We start from the raw sequence: 16,301 nt of genomic DNA, 5'->3' as shown, positions 1-16,301 counted from the left end.
TATACTGGCCTGTTTCCACCCACACACGTCTGTGTACTTTTCCTTAGAGACACGACTGAGTAGCTGTTACATATGCTTGAATAAAATAATGTTTATGAGGTGATCAGATGTTTGCATGTCTGATATTTTCTCTCTTTTCTTTATTTTTGGGTGTTTTTTTTTTAACTTAGCATGCGGTGTTGGATTTTTATTCACCAAAGTTATTGTATGTTTGTGTTTCTTTGTTTGATTGGTTGTCCTTTACGGAAGCCCTGAGAGGCCAGTGGAAAAAAAAATTCTGGTGATCCATTTTTTAAGTTTAAAGTTTAAATTGTGAACTTTTTTCACCTGTTTTTCCAGGATAATTCTTAGTTACTTAAATCTTTTCTCATCTGTAAAACACGTGGGGAAAAGAGTTTTACCAGGTGAAAAAAAAGTTATGCCAGGATAATTTTTCTGTTTTTTTTTTTTTTTTTTTTACCTGTGAAAACAGATGAAAAAAAAGTTTTACCAGGTGAAAATAAAAAGTTTTGCCAGGATAATTTATCTATGTTACTTTTGGATCAGACTTAAAAAATGGATTGCCAAATTTTTTTTTCCTCACTTGCCTCCCAGGGCTTCCATAGCCTTTTCAGTAGCTTTCGTATATAGTACCTCACTCAGATGTGGTGTGCCATATGTCTCTGGGTAGTATTTTGTTTGTCTGTACTCTATGTACTGAGTCAGAAATGTTTTTTTAATCTTTATAGGTCACAAGTTGTCAAATCTTGAAAAAGAACTCCTCTTGTAAAGTAGTTTATTTAGTTTTCACATAAAAAAAATCATTGAAAATGGCAAAAAATGTATCAAGTTGGCAGGTGATAACCGTCTTCTTCAAGGTTTGACTTATCCCAGCTACGGGTGATAAAATGACCCAGAGTTCATGAGCACACACTTGACTTCCTTCCTCTCCTCCACAGGGCTTCTTTGAGGATGAAGATGGAAAGGAATACATCTACAAGGAGCCAAAGTTCACGCCGCTGTCTGAGATTTCCCAGAGGCTCCTGAAGCTCTACTCCGACAAGTTTGGTCAGGAGAACGTCAAGATCATTCAGGACTCTGGCAAGGTGGGATCCCATTCCTGTGTGTGTTTATATGACTATGACGGTAAATGGTAGACCCTGAAGTCCATACAAAACCTCATCAATTAAAAGCCTGGTATTTTACAGCTATCTATGTTTGAGTAGAATGTCTTTGTGCACTAACAGGTGAACCCGAAAGACCTGGACTCCAAGTACGCCTACATCCAGGTGACCCACGTCACGCCCCACCTAGACGACAAAGAGCTGGAGGACAGGAAGACCGACTTCGAGAAGAGCCACAACATCCGGCGCTTCGTGTTCGAGACGCCGTTCACGGTGTCGGGCAAGAAGCAGGGCGGGGTGGAGGAGCAGTGCAAACGGCGGACCGTCCTCACCAGTAGGTCACGCGCCGATGAAAACGCTTCGTCATCGCGGCAGGATAAAATGTGGAATGAAGAAACAAAACAAGTGTTTCCAGCCAGCCTTATCACCGTAGCAATGTCAGGAAGCATATCTTCCTGGTTGCCATCTGTTATTGTTTTTCGATTGTTAACGATAATCAGATAACACCCTGGGAGGTTTATTACTGTACCGTCCACTTAATCCCAAAGTTCAGGTGTTATCTTGCCTTGTTAATAATCACGCTGACTGATAGGGAGTTGTGACACGGTGCAACATGGTTAATATCCTGATTATGAATGTTACCACGGAGACACAACACGTCTCCAATTTAAGCATGATTTATGTCCTATTTTTTTCATTCCCATCCAGCCACCCACTGTTTCCCCTACGTGAAGAAGCGTATAGCGGTCATGTACCAGCACCAGACCGACATGAGCCCCATCGAGGTGGCCATAGACGAGATGAGCGCCAAGGTGGCCGAGCTGCGTCTGCTGTGCTCGGCCTCCGAGGTGGACATGATCCGCCTGCAGCTCAAACTGCAGGGCAGCATCAGCGTCCAGGTACGGCACGGCGAGGTCACGCTGTTGTAAATCGTATCACTTCAGTGGGATTCATGATCTTTGACCTTTTTTTTTCTCCAGGTCAACGCCGGTCCTCTCGCGTACGCCAGAGCCTTCCTCGACGACAGTAGTGCCAAGAAGAACCCCGACAACAAGGTCAAACAGCTCAAAGAGGTGTTCAGGTACTTATCAATGACTGGAACATTTGCATATGCAAAACTACAACGTCTCTTCCGTCAAGATAAACAGTTAGTGGCGCTAAGTCTTGTTGTTGTGTTTTGAGCATAAAGGATGAATGACTGCCCGGCTCATCAGTCTAATGACTATGGAAATATGGCCCCCCCACGTTGCTTTTCACTTCCTATTCTCTGCTTGTATCTTCACAAAAGTTTTAATTGGCACTAATATGCTGTTGCGTCTCTCCTCAGGCAGTTCGTGGACGCCTGCGGTCAGGCGCTGGGAGTGAACGAGAGGCTGATCAAAGAGGACCAGCAGGAGTATCATGATGAGATGAAGGCCAACTACAGGGACCTGACCAGGGAGCTGTCCAACATCATGCATGAACAGGTAGGAACCCAAAAATCGGTAGACCATGATCACCTGAGTGACTAATCAAAATGAAATCCCAACACCAACGAGGTTCCTGTTTAATAAATTCAGCTGATTATTATTTTTTATATTTACTACTGTACCATATTTACTGTTTTCTTGTATTTATGTTGTATTTTATTTCTACTTTTTACATTTATTGGTCTGTCTTACTTCATTTGTATTAGCTACTTCTATGTGCCCGTGTTTATTCTTCTTCAATGACTTACTGATGATGCCCACTGCTGCAGTCTTCTGCTCTTTTACTAACCATGTCTCCTATCTCCTGCTCTCTTTGTGCTGGCCTGAGCAGATTGGATGGTAATGCTGCTTTTGTCATTGTTGTACTCCATAGAGGGATAGTAAAGGACTGCATGCAAATTATTAGGATGGGTAGGGTTTTTCAAATAATTTCATAAGGGAAGAATGACTTAAAATGTAAATCTGGGATGAGAAAAAGTCCCCCAAAAATTTAGACTACCCTGCCTTCAGCAAAAAAAAAAAAAATACATAATCATCCACCTCAAATAATTTTCCTACAGTCCCTAAACTTAAATTAAAGGGGACCTATTATGCTTATTTTCAGGTGCATTTTGTATTTTGGGTTTCTACTACAACATATTTATGTGCTTTAATGTTAAAAAAACGCTTGTTTGGGGTCGTGCCAAACCAGTCATTATACAAATGTGTAACTTTGTGACATCACCACGTTATGGAAGAAAAGGCGGGACTTCAAGCGAGGCGTTTCAGGCAGATCAGGAGCAGATGTTTCTGTGGAGGGGAGAGTAACTCCCTTTGGCGTGGACTTTGGGCTTTGTAACAGACCTTTTTATATGCACAAAAAACTATATAACACACTAAAGGAAAGGGAAAAAGCATAATAGGTCCTCTTTAACATGCATGTGTGCTTTTTCATTTTTAAACAAGATCAAATAAATACCTTTCCTAATCTTCCTAATTAACATTTTTTTGTCTAGATAAACCCAGTGGAAGACGGCACAAGGAGCACTCTGTCCGACTCGATGGGCATCTTCAACGCCATCAGCGGCACACCAACCAGTGCCAACCCGCATGGCTCCACCACCATACTCTGATACAGATGTTTCACACCAGACTCATGCCTTCTTCACCACTAATGTCAGTCAAGACGAACAAATAAGGACACGTACCTAAACGCTACCTGAAGCCATCATCCGTTGGTATTTTTCATCACTCATGAGCTGGAAAACGTGGCGTTCACTCTCTGTTATCAGTTATCAGCCCATTGTTCTTGTTTCCTATGGAGACTCCAGTCAATACGATCGACTTATTGCCAGTTTTGGGTCATTTATCATTTTGTATAGTTTGTTTTATCCTATGTAAGTTGAGGTTAAGCACAGCAAGTGTGTATCAAATACTGTGACTGACAACATGATGTTTTCTTAATTGTCTTAAACTCCACCCGAGGGATGTTGCAACAAACGCTTCAGTATTTGCATTAGACCCAAGTCTATCTGTTTTTTTAACTGTAGGGCTCCCATTTATGTACAATGTTTGTAAGAGAGAGCGCTTCAAGAAAGTTTTTAATGGAGATAAATGCAGCTGCTGTAACCGTACATACATTCTTCAGCAGTATTTTTTAACATTTTCTATTCTTTTCCATTGTTACAGCAGATGCATTTGTTTTTCTTGCGCAGTCCAGAAGCATCAGAGTTTATCTTTTATCTCACCATTTTGAAAGAATTATTCACTCTATTTTAGGCCAATGGACGTGTATATAGAAAACTGTCTTAAGCCAAGTGAACCGCAATGTTTTAACCTATTTTCTGTAAAGAAAAAAAAAAAGAAGTGTGCAATATTTTCTATTATTACCAAGGCTACCTACTGCACAGAAAACCACTCTTGCCAAAGACATTAGAAAAAGACTGTGCAAGGCAAGACGAGGACAATTGTAATCTACCCCCTATTGTTTCTTTGTCTGTCATGTAGATGCCTTTTATTATCTGTGAGGTAAGATTTAAAAAAAACATTTTTACTTAATGACTGCTCATGTAAATATGTTTAAGACTTATAAATAAATAAATAAAAACTGTAATAATACCTTCTTCCATGCCTTGCTTTTGTATGTTCACCTACTAAAACAAAGATTTTGCAGGTCCACGTTGAAAGTTTGTAATGATCCCCTGTTCTTGTTCCAGATAAAACTCCAAGCTGTCTCTTATCTGTGAAGCAGAAGCTACAGACTCCCAACCGTCAGTAAAGCTAAAGGCCTGCTGGCCAGTGTAAACACAGAGGGGAATTACTTTTAGTCAAATACAGAAGATGAGTGACTCCGGATGAATGGCTGATATACCGTTTGGCTGCATGTTACTATGGGGAAATTTAAAATATTGTTCACTTATACTGTATGCTGTATTTATACTGTACATTGATGATACTTTGCATTATCAGTTAGAAATAATTGCAATGTTCATAATAATTTTATTTTGAAGAGCCAACTTAGAATGATATCATAGGTCATTGAGATATTTTTCTTAATCAGATTTTTTTCCTAATATTTATGAGACGGTTTTCTTATATTTATGAGATATTTTCTCATAATTATGAGATATTTTTTTATATTCATGAGATAGTTTTCTCATAATTATGAGATATTTTTCTCATGAGAAAACTCATAAATATAAAAAAATATCTCATGAATACAAGAAAACCATCTCATAAATATAAGAAACATATCTCATAATTATGAGAAAACCATCTCATAAATACAAGAAACAGTAAATATCTGTGTCATCTATCGTTGTACAGTGAATATCTTTGTGTCACATATCTTTGTACAGTGAATATATTTGTGTCATCTATCTTTGTACAGTCAATATCTTTGTGTCATATCTGTCATATCTTTCTCATGAGAAAATATAAGAAAACTATCCCATGAATACAAGAAAACTATCTCATCAATATAAGAAAACTATCCCATGAATACAAGAAAACTATCTCATAAATATAAGAAAAATATCTCATAATTAGGAGAAAACTATCTCATAAATATAAGAAAACTATCCCATGAATACAAGAAAACTATCATAAATATAAGAAAAATATCTCATAATTATGAGAAAACTATCATGAATAAAAGAAAAATATCTCATAATTATGAGAAAACTATCATGAATAAAAGAAAAATATCTCATAATTATGAGAAAACTATCTCATGAATATAAGAAAAATATCTCATAATTATGAGAAAACTATCTCATGAATAAAAGAAAAATATCTCATAATTATGAGAAAACTATCTCATGAATAAAAGAAAAATATCTCATAATTATGAGAAAACTATCTCATGAATAAAAGAAAAATATCTCATAATTATGAGAAAACTATCTCATGAATACAAGAAAACTATCATAAGTATAAGAAAAATATCTCATAAATAGAAGAAACAGTGAATATTTTTGTGTCACATATCTTTTTTACAGTGAATATCTTTGTTTCATCTGTACAAAGATATTCACTGTACAAAGATAGACAACACAGATATTCGCTGTACAGAGAGAGCTGGAACAAAGATATTCACTGTACAGAGATAGATGACACAAAGATATTCACTGTACAGAGATAGATGACACAAAGATATTCACTGTACAGAGATAGATGACACAAAGATATTCACTGTACAGAGATAGATGACACAAAGATATTCACTGTACAGAGATAGATAGATGAAGTATAAGAAAATATCTCATAATTATGAGAAACATGTCTCATAATTATGAGAAAACCATCTCATAAATATAAGAAAACTATCCCATGAATACAAGAAGACTATCTCATAATTATAAGAAAAATATCTCATAATTATGAGAAAAATATCTCATAATTATGAGAAAACTATCTCATAAATATAAGAAAACTATCCCATGAATACAAGAAAACTATCTCATAATTATAAGAAAAATATCTCATAAATAGAAGAAACAGTGAATATTTTTGTGTCACATATCTTTTTTACAGTGAATATCTTTGTTTCATCTGTACAAAGATATTCACTGTACAAAGATAGACAACACAGATATTCGCTGTACAGAGAGAGCTGGAACAAAGATATTCACTGTACAGAGATAGATAGATGAAGTATAAGGAAATATCTCATAATTATGAGAAACATGTCTCATAATTATGAGAAAACCATCTCATAAATATAAGAAAACTATCCCATGAATACAAGAAAACTATCTCATAATTATAAGAAAAATATCTCATAATTATGAGAAAACCATCTCATAAATATAAGAAAACTATCCCATGAATACAAGAAAACTATCTCATAAATATAAGAGAAATATCTCATAATTATGAGAAAACTATCTCATAAATATAAGAAAAATATCTCATAAATATAAGAAAACTATCCCATGAATACAAGAAAACTATCTCATAATTATAAGAAAAATATCTCATAATTATGAGAAAACCATCTCATAAATATAAGAAAACTATCCCATGAATACAAGAAAACTATCTCATAAATATAAGAGAAATATCTCATAATTATGAGAAAACCATCTCATAAATATAAGAAAACTATCTCATGAATACAAGAAAACTATCTCATAAATATAAGAGAAATATCTCATAATTATGAGAAAACCATCTCATAAATATAAGAAAACTATCCCATGAATACAAGAAAACTATCTCATAAATATAAGAGAAATATCTCATAATTATGAGAAAACTATCTCATAATTATGAGAAAACTATCTCATAAATATAAGAAAAATATCTCATAAATATAAGAAAACTATCCCATGAATACAAGAAAACTATCTCATAAGTATAAGAAAAATATCTCATAAATAGAGGAAACAGTGAATATTTTTGTGTCACATATCTTTTTTACAGTGAATATCTTTGTTTCATCTGTACAAAGATATTCACTGTACAAAGATAGACAACACAGATATTCGCTGTACAGAGAGAGCTGGAACAAAGATATTCACTGTACAGAGATAGATGACACAGATATTCGCTGTACAGAGAGAGCTGGAACAAAGATATTCACTGTACAGAGATAGATGACACAAAGATATTCACTGTACAGAGATAAAAAAAAATCCTAATTGCTGGCCTGATGTAGTGATCGCACCGAGCTGTACATTCATTGAAGAGAAACAGGAGTGAAATCGTGATGCTGACTCCTGTAAAATCCACCCCCCCCTGCACTCTGTGTCACAAACAGCCCGACTGTGTCATTGTTTCAGAGACTTTGGCTGCTAAACATCATGTGTCTGCCGTGAGTCCTGCTAGTGTTTCATGGTGTGCGTTTGTATGTGGTTTATTTGGTGAAATACAAAAGAATTCAAGATTTATTTTATGTGTTTTATGTGTTTCATGCTTTAGTCACTGCTGTTACTGTCATATGAAGATAGCCCCAGTTTGTTTTCGTAAGAAATACAGTCCTTTATCAGCTGACCGTGCAAATCCTCTTTATCTGAGTCATAAAGTAATAACTGACACACATGACGGAAGGTGGAAATAACTGTGACTTGCATGTCGGTAGGTGTGTACAGTATGTATGTGATCCACAGTCCAGCATCAGAGGGCGTTGCAGGAGGTTTGATGGGAGGTTACATAAAAAGCTGTCCGGGCCTCGGCTCGGTCTTCGTGTCGTGGATCTGTTCAGGGGTCACAAGTCTCTCTGTGTCTTTTTACTGAAGGATTCAATCGGAGAAGGGACCCGAAGTCGACACACACAGCAGCAGCCATGGCAGGTGAGTCCCAGTCTGGATGGGAACCGTGGGACGCCCGGGAACACAAACTTACTACTTACAAAATCTTTTGGGATTTCTGTTCCTCCACGTTTTAGAGGAATTATTAACATCATTATGCATGTTTATATCATGCATTGCACTTTTTTTTAAATGCTTCATGCATATTAGCTTATACTTCAACAATATTATATAATAATATTATATATAATATGTAATAATATATAATATTTTTCTTTGTTTCCAAGAAAAAAATATCAGTTTACACACACATATATTTATTTATTATTTATTTTTTAAATTAAAAAAAATATATATCAGTTTACACATATACACACACACACACACACACACACACACACACACATATATTTATTTTTTATTATTTTCTTTCCTTTTTTTCAAGAAAAAAATATCAGTTTACATATATATTTACATATATATATTTTTATTATTTTTATTTCCTTTTTAAAAAAAATATATATATATCAGTTTACATAATGTGTGACTTAATTTCTGCAGACAAAGAAGAGGACAGGAAGCCCAAGCCAAAAAGTGTAAGTCCAACTGTTATTGCACTGTCTGTAGTATTTATAAAAATGCACATAATTATTGTTTACCACTCTGATACCCAACGGGACTGAATTTATGAGAGGAAAAAATATACACTCATCCATGGGTATTAAAAAAAAAAATCCTAAACAATTATAATCACAACCATTGCATAAAAAAAATCCAATTCCAGGGATTAAAGTGATTGATTAAAGAATACCTTGCCTAACTAAGGTCTTGTTGAATGCAATGTAAGTTATTAGCACGTGAAACAACCCAGTGTTGTGCAGAACCTGTAGACAAACTCCTTTTTCCTGTCCCTCTAACAGGCGACTATCTTTGGCTACCCAATTAGCATCTTTTTCATTGTGGTCAATGAGTTCTGCGAGCGTTTCTCCTACTATGGCATGCGAGGTGAGTCACTTTACACACTTTCCTTTGAGTCATGAAGCTAATTTATTCATATTTTAAGAAGATGTTTCATTTGTCTTTGTACTCAAGTAAAGTAAATGTATCTCAAAATTGCACTTAAAGGTGCAGTGTGGAGGATTTTCTATTGGTGTGGTTGCAGATTGCAACCAACCAATGGTGCCTTCAAATGAAACTGATCCACCTAATTTTTTTATTTACTTCTGCAGCCGTGCTGGTGCTATACTTCAAGTATTTCCTGAAGTGGGATGATGACTTCGCCACCACTATCTACCACACCTTTGTGGCCCTCTGCTACCTGACGCCCATCCTGGGAGCCATCGTGGCCGATTCATGGCTCGGCAAGTTCAAGTGAGTTTTCAAATCCTGCGAATCTTTCACCTGCAACCAAATAAAAAATACATTTTGGTGTATGGAGTTTGCATGTTCTCCCCGTGTTAGGGTGCTCAGGTTTTCCCCTACAGTCCAAAGACATGCATGTTGTAGTATATACTAGAGTAGTAGAGTTGGGGTTAAAGTATCTCACAGAATCAGCTATTCAATTTCATCCTTGGATTTTTGACCCCTGTCTATCTTATCTCCACCTGAACATGTACACCTGTTTAACCCTACACTCCTTCCTCCTTCCTCCTCCTCCTCCCTCTGCACAGGACTATTATTTACCTGTCCATCGTTTATGCGCTGGGACAGGTTGTCTTGGCAATAAGTGCTATCCATGACATCACAGATGCAGACAGGGACGGCACGCCAGACAACATGACCTTCCACGTGTGAGTTGAACACACACGCAGAGCAGTGTGACAGAAATACAGATGTATAAAAGATATATACTCACTGATTGTGTCGGTGTTGTGGGTTGCCCTCAGAGCTCTGTCCATGGTGGGGTTGATCCTTATTGCTCTGGGTACAGGAGGCATCAAACCATGCGTGGCCGCCTTTGGTGGAGACCAGTTTCAAGAACATCAGGTTAGATGTGGCTCAAACACACACTCAATTTCAGACACGTGAAATAAAGTGTTACTGGTATTTTCACCACGAAGGAGCATGTAATAATCCAATTTATATGGTACCCAATCCCCCTTATGTACATACATGTATGCATACACCACATGCAGGACCCATATGTATTACCCAAGAGTACTACCTTTCTTGCACGTGTAGGAACACACACCACGCAGGCAATTAAAGAGACGACTCACTCAGCTATCAGTGTCAGCACTTCTTGTATCTATTTGTTTCCAGCTAGTTGTTTATTAACTAATAACCACATCTGTCTCAGTGACTTTATTACACGGTTCAGGGCCAGGGACAAAGATTACCCCATAATATCAATGACTCGTCATATAAAATGCATCCAATATAATGTTGGAAAAACGTGCATCGGTGCTTTTTGTCACGGGATTGTTTAACTTTCTCGTGTCCAACAGGAGAAGCAGAGAAGCACCTTCTTCTCCATCTTCTACCTGTCCATCAATGCTGGCAGTCTGCTGTCCACCGTCATCACCCCCATCCTCAGAGGTACGCCAACGTTGATCACAGAGCATAAAATACACTGAAAGGAGTGTTGAATATAAAATGACATGTGTGTCTGTGTGTGCTGCTGTTTCCAGCTCAGGAGTGTGGTATTTACACCAATCAGAAGTGCTACTCACTGGCCTTCGGAGTCCCCGCTGCTCTCATGGTGGTTGCTCTGAGTAAGAATAAAAACCGTTGTTTAATATCTTTTGTGCCTCTAGAGGAGCTCTGTCAAGTTTGAGAAAAGAAACCTGATGATGTCACAGTGCAGGCTGTTCTCATACACTGTTCGTAGCTATACCTGCGAAAAGTACTGTAGTTCATGCATATCCCACGAAACCAATTTGTGTGTAATTAACATAATCGTGAACCAGGGAATATAAATAGCGCCGAACGCCGCGGAGGGAGGAGGTCAGGGTAGGTTGGTGGGTCAAAAAATACTGGACTTTCGCCCATTTTTTGTCACGTAAGTTACGTACTTAAGTTGTGTCACTTCGGGAGTTATTTGAAGCCAAACCACGATCTTTTCCTAAACCTAAATCGTGTTGTTGCCTAAACCTAACTAAGTCGTTTTGTTGCCTAAACTTAAGTACTTTTGTTGCCTAATCTTAACTGAGTAGTTTTGTTACCTAAATTCAACTAAGTTGATCTTTTCCTAAACCTAACTAAGTAGTTTTGTTTCCTAAACCCAACCAAGTGAATCTTTTTTGTTACCTAAACTTAACCAAGTCATTCTTTTCCTAAACCTAACTAAGTACTTTTGTTGCCTAAACCTAAGGAAGAGATATTATTACCCCATGTAAAGTTTTATAAGAAAGTGGTACCATGAATATTTATAGTGCATATAAGCTAAGTTAAGCATTCTAACAATGGCCTCCTTTATTTGCTCAGAATTTCCTGTTGCTGTTTTGACAAAAAGTAAAATATTAAAATGTATATTTGGTGTGTGTGTGTGTGTCTGCAGTTGTGTTTATTATTGGAAGTGGTATGTACATTAAGACCCCCCCACAAGGCAACATCTTGGTGAAAGTCTGCAAATGCATCGGGGTAAGTGGCTCCTTAAAGAGTTTTTTTTCCATCTTCAAAATAGAGTTGAATGGTTTTAAATAAAACCGAGGAATATCACACGTTATCAAACATGTCTTTCCCTGCTATCTGTAGTTTGCTATCAAGAATCGCTTTAGGCACCGTGATTCTGAATACCCCAAGAGAACCCACTGGATGGACTGGGCTGAGGAGAAATACGATGTAAGTGCAGTATACACACACACAAGTACATACCAATACAAACAGTACGGTGTTGTAAAACTCATAATTTTGTCTCCAGAAACTCCTGATTGCCCAGGTGAAGATGGTGCTGAAGGTGCTGTTCCTCTACATCCCTCTGCCCATGTTCTGGGCTCTCTTTGACCAGCAGGTAACTATTCCTTCAAAAGAAAAATAATGCATACCCGGAAGTGTACTGGCGTCCAAAGACAGACTAAAGAAGAGCTGTGTCTCCTCCACAGGGCTCCAGATGGACCCTCCAGGCGACCACCATGGACGGCGACTTTGTAAGCGTTTTATCTGTAGCATTTTTGTCCCAACTTGTGAACGCAAACTACAGAAAAGACTGTTTTTTAAATGAGATTCTGACTGTCTCCCTCCTTTTTTTTACTTCAACAGGGACTTCTTGTAATCCAGCCCGATCAGATGCAGGTAAGACACTTGTGTTACTTTGTTGAGGCGTTTCTTGGTACTAAATGCTGTTGACGTGAACTCGATTGACTCGCTTTCATCCCACCAGACTGTCAACCCTATCTTGATCCTGATTATGGTACCGGTTGTGGACAGTTTGATCTACCCGCTGATTGCCAAGTGCAATATAAACTTCACGTGAGTTTATTTTTCTGTTTTGTTCCTGTGAGATGGAAAATATTACATTACTTTAACTCTCTGGAGTCATTTTGTATTTCAATTTTGCAAACTTTCTATTTATTAATTTTTGTCTTTAATCTAATATTCACATTCTGTGTGATAATACTCATGACAAAACCATAGTTCGAAAAAATATATTGTTAAACTCAAATGTGTGTGTGTGTTTGTTCTGCAGTCCTTTAAGGAGGATGACGGTGGGGATGTTCTTTGCTGCTATGGCGTTCATCGCTGCTGCCCTGGTCCAGATACAGATCGATGTGAGCGTAACGCACATAAAAACACACATTGGCCAACACACATTACCTCATGAGGCACAATTCACCATTCCATTTCCCTTCTAGGAAACCCTGCCGAAGTTCCCATCAAGCACTGAAGGCCAAGTGAAGTTCATCAACATGATTAACGAACCGCTGTATGTCAAAGCTGGAACCAACAACTTCACCTTGGAGAATTTCACGGTATTCTACCCAACATAAGACACAGTACACACACATTAACGATCTAAATGTACTAAAGCTAAGTAGGTCTGTAAGCCACCACACACTATTGATATGTATCTTTTCTCCTACAGGCCAATGAGGATTACCTGACTTTTGATGAACCATTTGTCCTGCAGCTGGGGCCTACTGTCACTTACCCAATCACTTTAGAGGATGGCAATCGGAGTACCATCGTCATTCAGGATGTGCTCTTACCCAGGCCTATAACGGTGAGCACACTTGCCAGATTAAAGTGGTTAAAGTCCAACTGAAAATATATATGTTTTTCGTCTGGTACAGCTAGGGACCAATAACATTTTATCAAATCTGAACCGAGTTTAAAAAATAGAATCGGGTATTGGTACCCATCCCTAGCTACAGCTACGTATCTGCTCTATAAATCATGTCATGTTTTTTCTTTTGAGAAAAAAAAGGGAGAAATGTATTGAGTATTATCTAAATTACAAACATAGACACATGTCTTGTTCATGCACCATAGCTTGTTGAACGAACGACCGAACAAACTTTCAGTGAGGAAAAAGCGCATCGCTAATGACAGTTTGCAGGCTAGATAGCTCATTAGCTGCAGCACTTTTAATATGTTAACGTACCTGCAAATGTCACTTTGGTCCGGTTAGATGCTGGACCTTAACATCACCGCTAACAAAAGTCTTTCTTCCATGGCTTGTAAGCTGAAGCACAAGTTTGTTTACTTTGTTTTCTTGGTCCCCTGCTGGGGCTCAGCCTGCCAGCTGCTATCAAGATGGAATTATTTGACGGCAAAAAATGGGATGGCTAAATTTGATTTCCGTTGTACTTTAATCTTTATACTGTATCAAATTTAACCTAAAGTACAAAGATATAGAGGCTTTAAAGTATCTTTCTATCTTCAGTTCACGGACATCAAAGAAAAGCCGGAAGAGGGCGGTAACGCTATCAGGCAAGTTTCAAATTGTTATAAAAGTTGTAGGAATGTGGAGATCACAACATGTTATATATTGAGAAAAAAATTATATGCATGACTTTAGCAAAAGTGTGTGTTATTGATTAAAAATCCAATTTGTTTTTTAAATCTTACAAGTCTCACTTCAAGTCTGTCTCACCTATTGCGTTCTGAATTCTTCTTCCACAGATTTTTCAATGGTTTCGGCTCATTTTTGAATGTAACGGTGGGTGACCTGGACTCTGGGGTCATCGCCACCAACGACATGTCAGACTATTTCGCGGTACCACGGGGAAAGTAAGACTGATTTCATTATTTATATCACAAACAGTTACACTAGAGAAAAGTCGTTCTGACTGGTGTTTTTCTTGTCATGCCAGCGCACAGTATCGGATCAAGGATAACACCGAACTAGAGTGCGTCTACAATCAGGAACTGGGCTTCGGCAGCTCTTTCACCGTGATCATCCCGCCGACTTTCGCATTTGGACCAAACGTAACTACATTTTCATCACAATATTGCTTGAATGTAACTTTTTTTTTTGGATTGCGGTAACCTGACTATGTCCTGCAGTGCGAACAGAGCATCCGATCGGTGAATGACATCAAGGCGAACACCATGCACATGGCCTGGCAGATACCGCAGTATTTCCTCATGACTGTAGGAGAGGTGGTGTTCTCTGTCACCGGCCTGGAGTTCTCCTACTCACAGGTAGAGGGCGCTTTCCTCACATATCTGACAACAGAAATAATACAAGTGGCATTGGCTTATAAAGTGTGTCCTAATGTTAACTTGGCCTTGGTCTTTTATAAATATGTAGCTCTATTTGAATGTCCCTTTGCTCTCCAGGCGCCCAGCAACATGAAGTCGGTGCTGCAGGCTGGTTGGCTGTTAACTGTTGCCGTAGGTAACATCATTGTGCTCGTTATCGCCGAGGCTGCAAAGCTCCCAGATCAGGTGGGTGGATAATGTCATACAAACCATTAGTAGACAGTGTCCTCACTGACCGTTTGACACTGGCTGTAGTTGCTTTTGATAGAACATAATAAATAGGGCTGTCAATCGATTCAAATATTGAATTGCTATTAATCGCATAACTTTGACAGCCCTAACAATAACACAGTTTATGTTCGATAAATCTCCTATTCTTTTCAGTTTAGCTCCACATTAACACTGTGTGTGTGTTTCCGTTCACTAGTGGGTCGAGTACATCCTCTTCGCCTCTCTGCTGCTGGTCGTGTGCTTCGTCTTCGCCTTCATGGCTTACTTCTACACTTACATCGACCCGGCCAAGATAGAAGCCCAGTTCGCCCAGAAGGAGCCCGAAGAGAAGGAGAAGAGGAAGAGCGTGGAGATGACCCGGAAGGACTCGGTTGAGCACCGCGATGAGAAGGAGAGGAGGAGGAGTTCTGACTCCAGCTCTGACGAGGAGAAGACCAAACAGACCAAGATATAAAGCGACGCTTCTCCGCGGCTTTACAAACGCTGCTTGGTTCTGTGTTTCGAGTCCTGCTGCTGAATAAACGGATGTTGCTGAAGATGGCAGAACACAGAAAAGGGGCTTAGATGGTTAAGCTCTCGGTGGACAGTGTTAGTGAAGGCAGGGAGAAATCAAACTATTGTGGCTCAAAATCTTTAAAGAATATTCCCTTTTTAGCGGTTACTCATATAATCAAAACCCCTGGATCTTTATTGGTTAATTTGTGCTTTCGCTGTTGTAAATTTGTTCTTTTTTTACAATGATTTATTTGCACTGTGTAGCAACATCTTTATGTAATTGTATGTTTCATAGGCTTTTGCAATGATACAAAGAAACCATTCCAACATTTGTATTTATTTCCAAGCACAGTGTTGTATGTATTGTATTATATTGTCACTGTTTTTATGTATATATAATGTTCCCATGTGCTCCAAATCAAACAGAAAATCATATTCCATATAACTCCGATTTCATTTTGGCCTTGGAGAATGCGCTGCCCCTCTTCAATAAAGATGCTAGCAAGGTGTTGTTGTCAATAAACGTGTACACACTGGTTTCTTATGCTATGGCATTATGTTAAATACATGTTTTGCCCTAATACTCTTCTGTCATAATAATATCAGGTCCAGAAAATGAGACGTGC

General features: G+C 38.1%; 2 protein-coding genes across 7 annotated transcripts in view; both read left to right on the top strand.

Moving 5' to 3' along the window:
* dock9b (dedicator of cytokinesis 9b) overlaps nucleotides 1-4,664 on the top strand; it is a 54,597-nt gene extending 49,933 nt beyond the window's left edge. For 4 of the 6 annotated variants that reach the window (XM_074626551.1, XM_074626550.1, XM_074626549.1 and 1 more), the window contains 6 exons: nucleotides 939-1,085; nucleotides 1,227-1,437; nucleotides 1,812-2,002; nucleotides 2,084-2,184; nucleotides 2,431-2,569; nucleotides 3,568-4,664. In XM_074626551.1, coding sequence (XP_074482652.1) covers nucleotides 939-1,085; nucleotides 1,227-1,437; nucleotides 1,812-2,002; nucleotides 2,084-2,184; nucleotides 2,431-2,569; nucleotides 3,568-3,684 — 906 coding nt within the window. In that variant the 3' untranslated portion in view covers nucleotides 3,685-4,664. Of the gene's footprint in view, nucleotides 1-938; nucleotides 1,086-1,226; nucleotides 1,438-1,811; nucleotides 2,003-2,083; nucleotides 2,185-2,430; nucleotides 2,570-3,567 lie in introns of those variants that run through there. The other 2 variants (XM_074626552.1, XR_012592863.1) reach the window with 2 other exon arrangements.
* A 3,391-nt stretch (nucleotides 4,665-8,055) lies between these two features.
* On the top strand, nucleotides 8,056-16,198 carry slc15a1b (solute carrier family 15 member 1b). The gene is made up of 23 exons (XM_074627653.1): nucleotides 8,056-8,346; nucleotides 8,866-8,900; nucleotides 9,225-9,309; nucleotides 9,534-9,675; nucleotides 9,975-10,094; nucleotides 10,191-10,290; nucleotides 10,752-10,842; nucleotides 10,935-11,018; nucleotides 11,804-11,886; nucleotides 12,001-12,087; nucleotides 12,167-12,256; nucleotides 12,348-12,392; nucleotides 12,505-12,537; nucleotides 12,626-12,714; nucleotides 12,932-13,013; nucleotides 13,098-13,214; nucleotides 13,328-13,465; nucleotides 14,129-14,175; nucleotides 14,368-14,475; nucleotides 14,559-14,673; nucleotides 14,752-14,889; nucleotides 15,028-15,135; nucleotides 15,377-16,198. The coding sequence occupies exons 1-23, from the start codon at nucleotides 8,340-8,342 to the stop codon at nucleotides 15,632-15,634; spliced, it is 2,202 nt and encodes a 733-aa protein (XP_074483754.1). The 5' UTR covers nucleotides 8,056-8,339; the 3' UTR covers nucleotides 15,635-16,198.
* The last annotated feature ends 103 nt before the right edge of the window (nucleotides 16,199-16,301 follow it).

Source organism: Sebastes fasciatus, chromosome 24, assembly GCF_043250625.1.
Source record: "Sebastes fasciatus isolate fSebFas1 chromosome 24, fSebFas1.pri, whole genome shotgun sequence".
NCBI lineage: Eukaryota > Metazoa > Chordata > Actinopteri > Perciformes > Sebastidae > Sebastes > Sebastes fasciatus.
Note: the sequence above shows the minus strand (reverse complement) of the source record. Positions and strands in the feature narration are given on the sequence as shown.

Coding starts and splice junctions, on each gene's coding strand:
- slc15a1b (XM_074627653.1), top strand. Junction 12,088..12,166: donor GGGCTGAGGAGAAATACGAT/GTAAGTGCAGTA, acceptor TTTTGTCTCCAG/AAACTCCTGATTGCCCAGGT. Junction 12,257..12,347: donor GGGCTCTCTTTGACCAGCAG/GTAACTATTCCT, acceptor TCTCCTCCACAG/GGCTCCAGATGGACCCTCCA.